We start from the raw sequence: 14382 nt of genomic DNA on the forward strand, positions 1-14382 counted from the left end.
TCCTAAGCCTCTCCTTATTTTTTAAGATTTTTGTTTCTTCATTCTTTTCTGTTTGGTCATTTTTTTCTTCCTTCTGGTCCACTCCCTTGATTTGAGTCCCAGTTTCCTTTCCATCACTATTGGTTTCCTGTGCATTTCCCTTCATTTCAATTAGTTTAGCCTTCATTTGTTCCTCTAATTTGTGACTAAAATCAACCAGTTCTGTGAGCATCCTGAGAAACAGTGTCTTGAATTGTGCTTCTGATAGGTTGGCTATCTCTTGTTTGCTTAGAACTGTTGGCTTTGGGGCTTTGAGCTGTTCTTCTGGAGCCATAATGTTTTGATCTGTTTGCACCTGTTAGGTATGAGGGGCGACCCAGTTGCTGGGTTGTGACACTGTACCTGGGGGCGGGTTCAGAGAGGGACGATGGTGTTCATTCTGCTCTCTCTTGGATTTTGGTCACCTCTGCTGCTTCCTGCAAGCAAACTGACCAAACTGGGCCCCCCTGGTACCGGCTTCTGGGTGTGTGGGCCTGTATATCCTCCAGGACCCTGTGGGTCTCTCCAACAAACTCTTTGTGAGCCTGGAAGCTTCTCCCGGCTCCTCGACCCCAAAAGTTTTTCCAGTTGGTGGTTTTAGGCTTTAATTCCCGTTGCTGGGGCCCTAGCCTGCACAGTCTATCTCACTGCTCACTCCTTCACCTGGTTTATTCGAGTGTGAATGTATGACTTCGGTCAGCCAGCCGCCTTGCACCCCCCCCCCCCCCCCCCCCCCCCTGCNCCCAACTGGGTCTGCCCATTGCCACCCCACGCCTGGGATCTGCCATCCGCTGCCCAGGCGCCTGGGTCAGTCTGGGCACTTTTTCCAGTGCAACCCCGCTCCACCAGCCACTTACTCCGCCCCTCTTACCGGTCTGGCTGAATGGTTCGTTGTTACCGGATTTCCGTATGGTTCAATTTTCTATGTTTTGGTTGCATTTTTGTTACTAAAACTTTGTTGTCTTTAAATGTGGTTGTGCGAGGAGGCACAGTGTTTCCACCTATGCCTCCATCTTGGCCGGAAGTCCAAAGGAGCCTTCTAGAGTTAGTGTTTGTGTGCCCAAGTGACTTGTTGACTGTTATATGGTTCCCTCACTCTAAAACTTTAGTATCTTTACTTCTGCCCAGGACTATGAGGAAATCTCACTTTGTTATTCAAATTGTAATACAGCTATAAAGCTTAATAGCTAGTAACAGAGCTATCTCGGGAAAGTTAAGGGTATTTTTTGGTCTCAGTTAGCTTTTGTACTTTCATCCTCTTTAGCTCTCATCTACTAGATTTCTGACCCCTGCACGATGCTGATTATAGACATTTAACCCTTCTGTGTGATTCTGTGTGCCAGCTGCTGTTCTTCGACCTTTTTCCCTCTGCCGTCTCCTCCGCTGCAACCACTGTGCTAGTTAGTCTGCCTCTTCAGGCTAAAAGCTTTCTCCCTCTCTGTTGTAGTCCCCTCTTGTCAAAATTTACATTCTACTCCCACACTTCTTTTAAGCCTTGCCTCCATGATTCTTGTACACTGTATTAACTCAGTGACGATCACAAAGTATGACCTCTTTTCTGTCCTTGTTTTTTTCAATTCTTTGTAGTATTTTACCAAAATGACTATGTCCAACTCTCTGCAACTCACCTTTGCTGTCACTTGTGTGATATTTTACTCCTGCTTTTCCCACCTGTCTCATTGCTTTTTACCAGTGAATCTTCAGGTAAATATATATTTTTAAGATTTTATTTATTTATTTATTTATCTTTGGAGGGGAAGGAGAGAGGGAGAGAAACATCAATGTATGGTTGCCTTTCATGTGTCCCCTGCTGGGAGTTGTCCTGCAGGGAACTGGCCTGCAACCCAGGCATGTGCCCTGACTGGGAATTGAACCTCGATCCTCTGGTTCGCAGGCCTGTGCTCAATCCACTGAGCTACGCCAGCCAGGGCTTAGGTAAATATTAAAATTAATATGTTTTAGTGAGGTTTTTAGATATAAAAATGATTTAAAAATCTTTTGTTAACCAACAACATCATGTTTAAAAATGAAAGATTCTAAAGGTGTAGTTACTTACAGTAGTAGCATATACCTAAGAATAAATAATAAAAAGTGTGCACAATTTCTATGGGAACCAGCTTTGTTTAGACATTAAGGGACACCTAAATAAACTGATACCATTGGATAACTCAGTATTTTGAACATGTCAGTTCTTTCCATATTAACTTGTGTTTTCAATGCATTCCCAATCAAAGCTTCTAACAGCTAGTATTTTGATAGCCCATACTAAAATTTAATAAAAACACAAAGCATCAAAATAGCTAAAAGACTCTTAAAGAAAAAATAAGTAGAACTTGCTCTGTTCTGATTTACTTTAGAATAAGATTAACTCTAAAACTGCAGTTAAATTATTACATAGAGGCCCTGGCTGGTGTAGCTCAGTGGATTGAGCATGGGCCTGTAAACCAGAGGATCGAGGTTCGATTCCCAGTCAGGGCACATTCCTGGGTTGCAGGCCAGTTCCCAGCAGGGGATGCATAAGAGCCAACCATACATTGATACTTCTCTCCCTTTCTTCTTCTCTTTCCCTCCAAAGATAAAATTTGTAAAAAAAAATTATTACATAGAGACACAGACCAATGCAACAGAATAGAGCCCCCCAAAGGGAAATCTCAAAAGAAATGTACAGATACCATTATAATTAACAACAAAGAAAACAGTACAGAGGAGAATGGGGGGGTGACTAGTTTTATCAATAAGATGAAACACAGCTAGTTGGCTCAATGCAGAGGTTAGAGGCCTAACCACCTTCCCAGTCAGAAACTCATGTATAACTGAGGTGGGCCCCCCAGCACACACAGATGCCCACCTACTTACTGTCTGGTTGGTTGGTTGGTTGATTGGTAAAAAGAAAGAAATTGAACCCCTGCTCTACATGTGTTCAATAATCAGTTCCATTCGGATTTTAGACCTATATGTCTAACGTGAAAAGTGGACTCTTCAAGATATTAAAAGATATATAGAAAATTTTGTTATGGGCAATAATAAATTTAACCCTATTACCTCAGAGGTCCCTATAAAGGGGATTGAAGTTAAGGCTAGGAATAGAACAAAATGCTTTGCAGGCCAGGGTCAGGGGAGTGGATGAAAGATGCTGAGGGAATGAACCAAAGAACATTTATGTATGACCCATGGGCTAGACAGTGATAGAGGATTGATTTCGGGAGGACAGAGGGTGAGACTGAGTGGAAGTGGGGAAGAGGAGGGAGAGTGGAAAGGACTGTGATAGGATAAACAGTAAATTTAAGAAAAAAGGAACTGAGAGAGTTGGGTGCCTCCTACAGAAAGAGTTAGACATTGGCCCTGACTGGTTTGGGCCAGTGGGTTGGGCGCTGTCCCACAGAATGAAAGGTCTTGAGGTTTAATTCCTCCAGGTCAGGGGATGTGCCTGGGGTGTGGGAGAAGCAACCAGTGGATATTTCTATCCCTCTTGTTTCCATCCTTTCCCTTCTTTCTAAAAATGAATTAAAATTTTTTTAAAGATTTATAAATTGATAAGCAAAGTTAGCCCAGTAGGAAAATGGTGAGTTTAATAGGCCTTTCCTGAGAAAATCAAAATGCTTAAGTGCATTTGAACAGATGCTCAGTCTCCTTATTAAAGGGATAGAAAATCAAACCACAGTTCTGCATGTGTTCCAGGTTGGCCATTTTTGTTTTTGTTTTTTTTTTAATAAAAGTGTAAGAGCTATAAATCTTCATTGGAATTGTTTAAACATTTTAAAAACAAAAGCCTCCACATGTAGACAAGAAAGTAAATAAAGTTATTTGGCAGTACCGTGTACATCCAAGAATCAAAACAAGTTCTGGGTTAGCATTCCATAATCCAGTAAAATCTTTTGACTCATCAGTGTTCAGGGTAAGTGTATTTAATACTACTAATAACAGAACCTTATTCCTGAACATTATAAAATGAATTAAAGATTGTAAACTCCCGAGCCATATGCCCCATGTGTACTAGTTTTAAAATGTATTTATATTGTCCCGTGTTTGTCCAAAATGTCCATCGTCCCAAATTAACCAGGTTACACCTATGTAACCTCCCCTAGGGTTTTTCTATTACAGCATCATTTTTTTCAAAATTAACCTAATTCTAAATTCTCTCTCTATAACCTACTTCATTTTTTCTTACTTTTTATAAATTACATTAAATACCAAAGCAGTTTTACCTTGAAAAATAAATACGGAGATATTAACACACATTTAGGCAGTGATTTCTGAGAGTTGCATTTATTTACCAAGAAAAAAGAGTTCACATTTATTTAACATTTAGCTAGAGCGTTGTCGTAGTGGTTTTACTTAATTGAGAGTGGTGGTTTCAGTATTCACATAGTGTGTATCAGAGTTAAACAGGAATCATAGTTCACATGGGACAAGTCTTATTTCCTCATTTCTTGGGAGAAAGACCAAAGTATATCTCATTTTAGTACTACAAAATGGTATTAATTATCTGTTTTTGCTAATATATTCAATACACATTTAAGAGCATAACATAAGAGACCTCAGTTTTAATTTAAAATGTAATTTTTTTTGTTAAAATAATTTAAAGATGTGTACAGTAAAGCCCTGGCTGGGTAGCTGAGTTGGTTAGAGCATCATCCTGATTTACAAAGGTGCAGGGTTGATCCCTCATCAGGGCATTTACAGGGAGCAACCAGTGAATGCACAGACAGGTCAAACAACAGATCGATGTTTCCATCTCTCTGTGCTGTTTAAGGCAGGTGCCAATCACGTTTTGAAAGATGATAAACTTACCAACTACAGTGTTCTCCCAAATTACGGGGAGCAAAGAAAAGGTCATGACAGTTTTTGTTTAAGATATGTTTAAATAGCATTCTTCATTTTGATCATCTAAAAATAGTTTGGCAATTAAATCACTTATGGTCTTAATACATATCGCTTACAAAGGACAAGCTACAGATCCAGAATTAATGATCTACTTATAATATTTTTACAAGATTCTTTAGGTGGTGCCTAGTGATGTTGATAATAAGATTTTTGTATTAGGTGTGAAATGATTTAGAACATAAACTACACTAAGTAATGAACTCTAGGCCACACAAAAATGTCATCAACTTTTTTATACATCATCACTCCCAAATAGTTCTCATTAAAATCCAAACTGATCCCCTTTGCATCATTTTTATTCTTTGGCAAGAGAGTCAAAATAGCCATGGGTTAGGAAACACCTTTTCACTCATGATCTTCATTTTTTTGCAAAATGTGTTTTTTAAGAGGAATTGGCAATATGCCTGTTTTATAGTTATAATTTAAATAATTATAATACACAAAATATTAAGGCTTTTTTGAGTAATCCACTCCTAAAGCTTTGAGTTGTTGTTAGTCATTTATCAGAGATTGTAGCCTTTGAAGTAGAGTCAGATGGTATGCTTCAGGCAGCTGGCTGAGCTTTGGCCATATTTGCAAAGATTTCCTTACCAGTTTCATCAACAACTTGATTCACGGTATCTTGGCTTTCATCATCATCAGAGTTATCAAAGATGTTATCAAGTATGTCACTGGTTATTTCTTCAGTCATTTCCATTCTCATGTTTTCCTTCCAGAAGTTCTGCATTGTTTGTAATGTCTTCTGTGGAGTCATCTTGTCCACTACTTGCATTGCCTTTACTGTGGTAGACACTGTGCTAGTCATCTTTGTGTAGGAATTCATCGCGTACATTTGTGTAGCAACTTCTGAACCAACAGCAAATGTTTTTGTTTCTGCCCTGGCTGGTGTAGATCAGTGGATTAAGCACGGACCTGTGAACCCCAGGGTCACCAGTTCAATTCCCAGTCAGGGCACATGCCTGGATTGCAGGCCAGGTCCCCGGTATAGGGCGTGTGAGAGGCAACAACACATTGATATTTCTCTCCTACTCTTCCCCTCGCTCTAAAAATTAATAAATAAAGCCTTTTAAAAATTCTTGGTTTTTGTTTCCATAGTTGTACAAGCTGTTTGTCTAGAACTCTGCAAGCTTACTACCAATTTTAGCCAATTTTCTTACCTTCTAATTCCAGCTATTTGTCTTGTTTTTCTAAGGCTGCCTCGTATCTGCTTACAGCTCTCTGTGTACCTCATTCGTAACTCTTGATTCTGTTCCTTTATTACATAATTCACAGTTTTCTTCTTGAAGAAGGACACATTGGTCAGTGATATGCCCAAGTGGCCCATTCCAGTGCATGAATAGGAAAGGTCAGGCCCTTGGGGTGTTTGGGTTGGGGAAGTAAAATGGTGGAGCAGTGGAAACTCTTAATACCAAGGCAGTAAGAATGTAAATTTGCACAACCACTTTGGAAGTAGCTTGGCGTTATTTACCAAAGTTAAAAAATATATGCATGCTCTATGACTCAGGATGTCAACTACTATAGATACATGTGTTAGAGAAATAAGTACACATAACACTCCAGGATACCCGTACAAAAATGTAGCAGTACTGTTGACAGCGGGTAGCAGTGTAAACGTTGAATGAATAGATGCATTTTGGTGTCTATCCAGTGAAGTGCTTTATTATACAATAAAGGAAATGGAAACTAGGAAGATCTTTGTGTGTTCCACCACTTGGATGAACCACACAAAAATGTTTATATAACGTAAACCAAGTGATAATTATGGATATTAAAATAGTATATTGCTGTGCGCGAAAGAGAAGGTTGTGGTAGAGCCTGGGACATTGGAATGGTGGGTTACTGGGCAATTTCTGTCTCTTGACTTGAATGGTGATTACACATTTTGCGCTATAGTCAGTACTGAACTTTCTGACTTATATTTCACAATAACGAATTTCTAAACAAAAGTATTGTATTCTGCTGATAAAGTACATTTTCTGCTTAAGAAAACAATTACCCCCTTTTTTCTAGCTCCCCTCTGTTTTTTTTAATAGCGTAACTCCTCAAAAGCATTGTCTGTACTTGTTTCTGATTCTTCCATTCTCTTCTTTGCTAAACTTGACAGTTTGGCTTCTGTCTCTTACAAAATGACTTCCAGGTTGCTAAATAACTTCATTGCTCAGTTTTCAGCTCTTAATGGCTTTTAGCAGCATTTGACATTGTTGATCACTCAGTCTTCCTTGAAATTCTTTTTTATTTGACCACACTGTTTAATTTTTTTTCTTATTGGCTGTTCTTTCCAAGTCTCTTCCCTGGTTCCTCCTATCTCCAACCTCTCAGTGCAAAGTACCTTCAATACATAGACTCCTTTTTTATTTTCTTGGTGATTTCATCCTGTCTTACAGTTTTAAATGCTACCTTTATGTTGACACATCCAGATTTATAACTCCAGCCTAGACCTCTCTCCTACACTTGAGAGTTGTATTTCCTATTTGACATCTCTGTTCGGCTGTCTAATAATCTCAAGTTCATCACTCCGTAAGGAGTTCATGCCTTGAGGAAAGGCCTTGGATGCTCTGCATTCCCTCCTAGATTTTGCCCTATGCATCTCTTCATTTGGCTGGTTCTCCTAATTTGTGTTTATTATAATGATTATAACTGTAATTGTAAAACAGTCAATTACTGTATTTAATTACAAACAACGTTTGCTTATGAAAGTCTTAGTGGTTTTAGTTTTAAACTTGAAAGTATCAGAGGTTGGCAGTACCTTTTCTCAAGTGGTTGTCAGTCTGTTGAGCCTGAGTTCTTGTTACTATATAGGCGGCCTTTCTCTGAGTTCTGGGAGAAAACTAAGCCCTGTTGACTTGAAGATTCCACTATATGTAGTGAACTTCTCTCCTGTGCATCTGCAGTGGTACCAGTTATGTATCATCCTTGGGGAAATTGGCAAAATAGTCATTTTCTGTTCCGTGGTTCAAATGAGGAATCCCCACTGAGAAAGGCTGCTAAGAGGTAAACATCACTCTCCTCTAGCTCAGAATAATGCACATTATCACCAGCCTCGTGTTCAGGCTTATGAAAAAATTTATGCCCACCCTGGCTGGTATGGTTCAGTGGATTGCATGCCGGCTTCCTGACGAGGGCTTCTGGTGTGATGCCCAGTCGGCACATGTCTAGGTTTCAGGCCAGGTCACTGGTTGGGGGCCTGCGGGAAGCAGCCGGTCACATTTCTCTCCTCCTTTTTCCTCCCTTCTTCTCTCTCTAATAAATAAATCTGTAAAAAAAATACCAAAAATAATGCTGCTTGCATGGTTTTTATTTAAATTCTAACTTGAGAACCTTTACGAATAGATTGTTACATTACCATTTTAAGGTATCTGTTTATGTCATGATTTAAGTTTTTAAAGGGATGCTTACAAAGGAAAATCTAATAGGAATACAAAGGAATACTGGTAATGAGGCACTTGGTTTAGAACCTAACTAAAATTGTGTCATGAACATTCCTGTATAGTGTTCTGCCTCACGTCTCTGTCTTTACCCATCCTCCTTTCAAAACTGACTGAATAGGGATATTTTTATCAGCCCTAAGTAGCCTGTGATTTCTTTGTTAAGGAAAACACCTTATCATTTTGCAGTCCGTATGTGGAAGGCATCTTTAAATAAAATTGACTTATGCTCCAATGTTTTTATATATTTAGTAATACCTTCTCAAATGTGTTTGCTTTTCATATGGTGACTAAGGGTTTTATATTAATAGTATACAATGCTGTGTTTTCTGGTTGGTAAAAACACAAATGCAGAGATAAATAAACATGCATGTTTTCTACAATAAGTGTTTCCATTAGTGAACATTTATTTTTATATTATCTAGGCTATCCAGTACTAGCTCCAACTGCCTATTACGATCAGACTGGTGCCTTAGTGGTTGGCCCTGGAGCAAGAACTGGCCTCGGAGCTCCAGTTCGATTAATGGCTCCAACACCCGTTTTAATTAGTTCAGCAGCAGCACAAGCTGGTAAGTATAACTGTTGTTTTCAGGGATATTATCTTTTTGGTGCTGTTTGAGATGTTTTAAAAACAGTTATTTTCCTGGGTAGTTTTAAGAAGTGTCTGAAATTTGTTTTGGCAGCAGCGGCAGCAGCGGCTGGAGGAACTGCAAATAGTCTTTCGGGCAGCACAAATGGTCTATTTCGGCCAATTGGCACTCAGCCACCGCAGCAGCAGCAGCAGCAGCAGCAGCCGAGCACTAATCTCCAGTCTAATTCGTTTTACGGGAGCACTTCTTTGACTAATAGCTCCCAGAGCAGCTCTTTATTTTCTCATGGACCTGGCCAACCTGGAAGTACATCTCTTGGCTTTGGAAGCAGTAGCTCTTTGGGTGCTGCTATAGGCTCAGCCCTCAGTGGATTTGGTTCATCAGGTAAGTTTCTTTCTAAGATGAGTGTACTCTTAAGTGGATGTGAGGTTATGTACATTTTTAATATTAAAGTAAGCAATAATAAATAGTTCGTAGTGTAGAAAGGACAGGATTAAAATGCTGGTTTATTGGGTTTTATAGAAGAAAAACTACTTCCTGCAAACATCTATTAATGTTTAACTCATTTCAAGCAGCCCATCCTTTATTCAGCCCATCAATTATAATACATTTTTCCCCTGACTATAAGAATTATATTATTGTCATTGTTGTTTTAATAAGGTTTGTTTGGAGCAGTATATTTTATGCTAATTAATAGCTCTTCCTTATTCTGTACATAATGTTTGAGGAAGTAAATACTTTTGCCAGCTTAAGTTTCTGGTGTTTTAAAATAATAACTGTCTGTGTGTACTTACCAAATGATTTGTTCTCATGAAATGTCTCACTTCAAAATGTTCTAAACAGAAGCCCCTAAGAAACTGCCAGTATGCTTATCTTTTTTTAGATTAAATAATTTAGCCTTTATCATTAACAGTTTACTTTAAAACGATGCTTTTCCCGTATCCTACTTTTATATATAATACTTGACAAATCCAAATGTTGAATAGCTTTATAAAATAAATAGTTCACCCCCACAAACGGTTGTTGTCACTAAGGAAGAACTACATGAAATGAGAAGGTAGATGCCTGCTATCATGCTCTCCGGTCTCCAGGACGTCCAGGGAGCAGCAGGGGAAGGGGCTTACGCTCCTTCTGTGGTGCAGTTGGCAGTTTTTTCTTCACGAGGGGCAGGGCTGTGTATGTGGACCTCCAGGGGTTTTCTGTTCTTTCTCACGTTCTAAAACCTCTGGGAATGCTTCTCACCTATTTTTCCACCACATTAAGTGATAGTCTTTCCTGGTGTGTGGAAAATGTCAAAACTAACATATGTCAGTCATTATTAATATGCTTACCAGTTTTCAAAGGAAATGTATTCTAAATTTTTGATATAAGAGAAGTGGTCTTGAACAGCTATAAACTTTCAGATACAAAATGCTTTTTTCTGTTACAATTCAGTAGGGAAAGAAATTCAGTAGGGAATTATCATACTTGCTAACAAAACTACCTAAAGAGTGAGCACAATCTCTTAGGTAAAATCAAGTGAACATGAAGACCGTTCACTGTTGTAATTTTTCTACTTTTTTTTTCCATTCCTTTTGAAGTTTAGTATTTTTATCTCTAGGTCAGGCACTCTCATAAGAGGGTTTTTTTTTCTTGTTTTTTCTTTTTCTTTTTTTGCTTCTAACAATTGACAAGCATTTTCCCCAAATAATCCTAAATATGCTGAAGAAAATCAAAGAATATCTTTGACTTAAAAAAAAAAACACTTTGCAGCAATAACTAGTTCCTAAACTGTAGATTATAGACTCTAAATAATCCAGGGAAAATAGAGAAGAGCTTTGATAAACCTCATGTACCCTTTTCTACTAAAATATGTTATTGATGGTCTGGTATAGATTTGTAGGTCCCCTTACCCAATTCTTCCAAATTCCCATTTGTCTCTTAGTTTTGAAGAGCTTTTCTCCTGCATTCAGGAATTGGTTGGCATGAACATTCTGTTCCCTACAAATGTCCCCTATAGATGCCTCTTTCCCAAAACTTACCTTTGTCATGCCTCTTGTTATAAGCATTGCTTATTCAATTCTGATTTTCAGTCTGGGGTACCTCTGTTTCATCTTGCTTCAGAGGATATTAGTGATTGCCACCCCAAATGCCAGTAAATGGTCTTATTACTCCTCCCTCCTCTTGGGCATTTGGTGAGAATTCATTCAAGTGTTGTCGTGTGTACTCTTAGAACAAACCTGCCATTGCCGTTTCACATTCTCCATGCCTATATGAAAACTAAAGTGTATTGCGGTTACATGCATTTTTACACACAGTAACGTGTGCACAGCCATTCTCTTTCCTGTATGATGAAATTATTAATACTCAACAGTGCTAAATACCCTCATTTATAAGAATAGTTGGCTAGGAAGCTTAACCGTTGCAATACAGTGATTAAATCATCCTTTTCATACCTATTATTTAGAAAGTGCTATTAAATTCAAAGTTTGTAATTTAACATTTCATACACAATTGATAAATGACCAGTGACACCTGTGTCTGTCTAGCTTAAGATATTTTAGATAGTCTTTGTTTTATGTTTCATAGTCATATTGTTGCAGATAATGTAGGCATATAGTAAAACTTACAGAGCCTGTTTGTTTATGTTTAAAGCTATTTCTGAATTACTTTTAAATGTTTGGTTTAGCTTTTCCTTTTTGGAGGAAAATAATCACATGTGTCAAAGCCATGGTTTATTTGGTTATTTGTCAGGAGAATGATAGTACTACTGCTCTCATTAGAGAGCTCGTGTCTTTGTCAGTTAAATTGTTTCTGAGATAAATAGGACTTTAAAATGTAGCCATGTCTTACAAAAATCACTTTGACAGTGTCCTTTTAAATTAGCATAGTTAATGTAGTATACATTGACAATTTTGCCAAGACCAATTCATAAACAACTATTTGCTACATTAGTTGTTATGCTTGTTTTTTTGCTATTAAAATGCATATAGTTCGCTAATATTTCCTTATTATAATCCTACCTTAAGACGTGAAATTTTCAATAAAACACATTATCAGTCTTTCAGAAATGCACTGGCAAATATAAACGGTTGAATACTCTTTTAATATTTTGCCTAATATAGCAGTGGGAGCCTGGTGTTTTTCCTTTGTAGAATTTTGAATTTGGCAAGAACCAGTGTAATTTAAAGTTTCTTACCTGTATTGTAAGCCTAACTTGGTCTTCCCATCATGTGCTCTGCTTAATTTTTCTCTTTAATCTATACCCTTATGACCTACTTACAGTTGACTTGAGGTTAGAAAACCAAGTTTGAACAGAAACTTTAAAATTCTCTTGAAACAAATTACCATATTGGTCCGAATATAGAGTGTGTCCTTAAAAAACTTGACAGGTTAAAAAAAGTAATATGAGTTTCCCTTAGATTAAAAAGGCATTTGGTTTTAAAAGGATGGTGCTTAGAAATTAGAAAGCATATTTAAAAATGTAAGTAGTAAGTGAGACAAGAATTAGGTGTTTTGGACAGCCCCTTCAAACACTTGGTAAAGAATTTGATTATCCAGATGTCTTTGTTACAGCCAAGTCGGGGTTTGTTTCTGAGCATTGGTGTGCATAGCTGCATGGGAATGTGATGCTCTTTGTCTACGATTTTGTGGAGGAAAAAGGGACTAGAAGGCTGATAGTCAAATTCGGAATTAAGTAAAAAGAATTCGTATGTAAGACAATAAGGGATATAGTATAAAATAATTACCATATTTTGCCATGTTTAATGCATACTTTTTTGCCCAAATTTTTTAGGGAAAAATAAGCATGCACATTATACATGAATGCTGCTAATCCTGAATCTGTATAAATGTTTTAAATTCTTGTATTTATGCTTACGCGCTAGAAGTATAACTCTAGAAAGCAATAATGATATCTGTATGCAAACTAATACCCTGGAATACAGTCATCAGTTTGTTTCTAAATATAAATAAATACGTAATTGAAATAGAACAAAAGATTTTTTCCCCTGAAAGTTGCAGCCAAAAATCTGGGTGCACATCACACACAGGTGTGCAGTACGTGCATCACAGTGTGCATTGTTTGTGGGGACAGAGGCGGGTCAGTCTTCATCTGAGGGAGGGGCTAACCGGGCCAGTAACAAAATTTTAGGAATGGAAGGTTCTGAGGGGTAAGTGGAAGTGTATTTTTGGTGTGCTGACAATAATGAGTATTTTCTAAAAGAAAATTTGGTTTTTTCATATGTATTTTGTAACTCAGTTTTTTGAAGGATAAGGAGAATGTGTAGTGTAAAAGTACTGAGGAATAAGCTGCCACCTGTATTTCACAACGGACTAATATTCGGGCCAATATGGACTTAAAGTACTATGGTTTGAACACAGCACAGAAGCCAAATTAAATGTGAATGGTGAGGGAAAGATATTAATATTCTATTTGTGAATATAATCTTTTCTTGGCATTGAGTCAAAGTCTAAGAACTGGCTCCAGAGATTAGAACCCTACCAAAATGTAACCTTAACGAGATTTCCTCTCTAGCATATCATAAAGCAGACAACTTAAAATTCCGGGGTCTAGAAATCATACCAGGGTATTAAAGCACAGTAATCATGTGTCAGTGGTAAATATGTGTGAAATAATGGACATAATGACTGTTATGTTAAGTATTTGGTTACTTTATTGGGGTGCATTTATACCCTTTTATGATTAACAAGTTAGTATATATATAGTTATCACAGTAATTATCTTCTCCATAATGTTTCTAAAAATAATTATTGTGATCACTTCTGTTATTGCCCAGCAAGAGTTGGGGATAGGTTTTATTCAGTTAACACTGTGTGTAATTAGGGTTTTTTTTATTTCTTCTTCAGTTGGCAGTTCTGCAAATAGTAGTGCCACAAGGAGAGAGTCTCTATCTACTAGCTCTGACTTGTACAAAAGATCTAGTAGCAGCCTAGCACCCGTAGGGCAGCCATTTTACGGTAGTCTGGGATTTTCCTCCTCTCCAAGTCCAATAGGCATGCCTCTGCCAAGCCAAACGCCAGGACATTCTCTTACGCCACCGCCATCACTTTCATCACATGGATCCTCATCCAGTTTGCATTTAGGTAAAAAAAAAAACCAAAACCCTTTTTATTTGTATGTATACATGTAAGTGTGTTTGTGTGTGTGTTTATAATATATGTAAAATATTTACTGTTGGATAAAACATGCCAAATTGCTTTTGCTTTTAGATACTAGCCTCTTGAAAAAGTTCTTTTGTCATGAAAGTTTGACGTGAGGGTCTAATGTACAGTAAGGTAAAGACCCCTATTGTATCTTGTTTCATTTATGAAATACAGTGGTGTGTTTTTTCTTGTCTTTGCTTTTGATTTGTGTGTGTTTTAGATCATCTGAAAAGTCAACTATTTCTACATGATAGTGAAAGAGAATTTTCACTATCAAAAGATTTGCACACCAAAATAAAAAACATTAGTCACATAGTTCT

At 37.6% G+C, this 14382-nt stretch overlaps 1 protein-coding gene and 1 pseudogene across 6 annotated transcripts in view; one reads left to right on the forward strand and one right to left on the reverse strand.

Moving 5' to 3' along the window:
- Positions 1-14382, forward strand: part of PUM2 (pumilio RNA binding family member 2) — a 91978-nt gene that overhangs the window by 50782 nt on the left and 26814 nt on the right. For 4 of the 6 annotated variants that reach the window (XM_037035479.1, XM_037035480.1, XM_037035484.1 and 1 more), the window contains 3 exons: positions 8753-8896; positions 9011-9301; positions 13766-14002. In XM_037035479.1, coding sequence (XP_036891374.1) covers positions 8753-8896; positions 9011-9301; positions 13766-14002 — 672 coding nt within the window. The remainder of the gene's footprint in view (positions 1-8752; positions 8897-9010; positions 9302-13765; positions 14003-14382) is intronic. The other 2 variants (XM_037035482.1, XM_037035483.1) reach the window with 1 other exon arrangement.
- LOC118979396 (charged multivesicular body protein 2b-like) lies at positions 5350-6307 on the reverse strand (annotated as a pseudogene).

Source organism: Sturnira hondurensis, unplaced genomic scaffold, assembly GCF_014824575.4.
Source record: "Sturnira hondurensis isolate 20B ecotype Veracruz unplaced genomic scaffold, ASM1482457v3 Scaffold0022319, whole genome shotgun sequence".
Taxonomy (NCBI): domain Eukaryota; kingdom Metazoa; phylum Chordata; class Mammalia; order Chiroptera; family Phyllostomidae; genus Sturnira; species Sturnira hondurensis.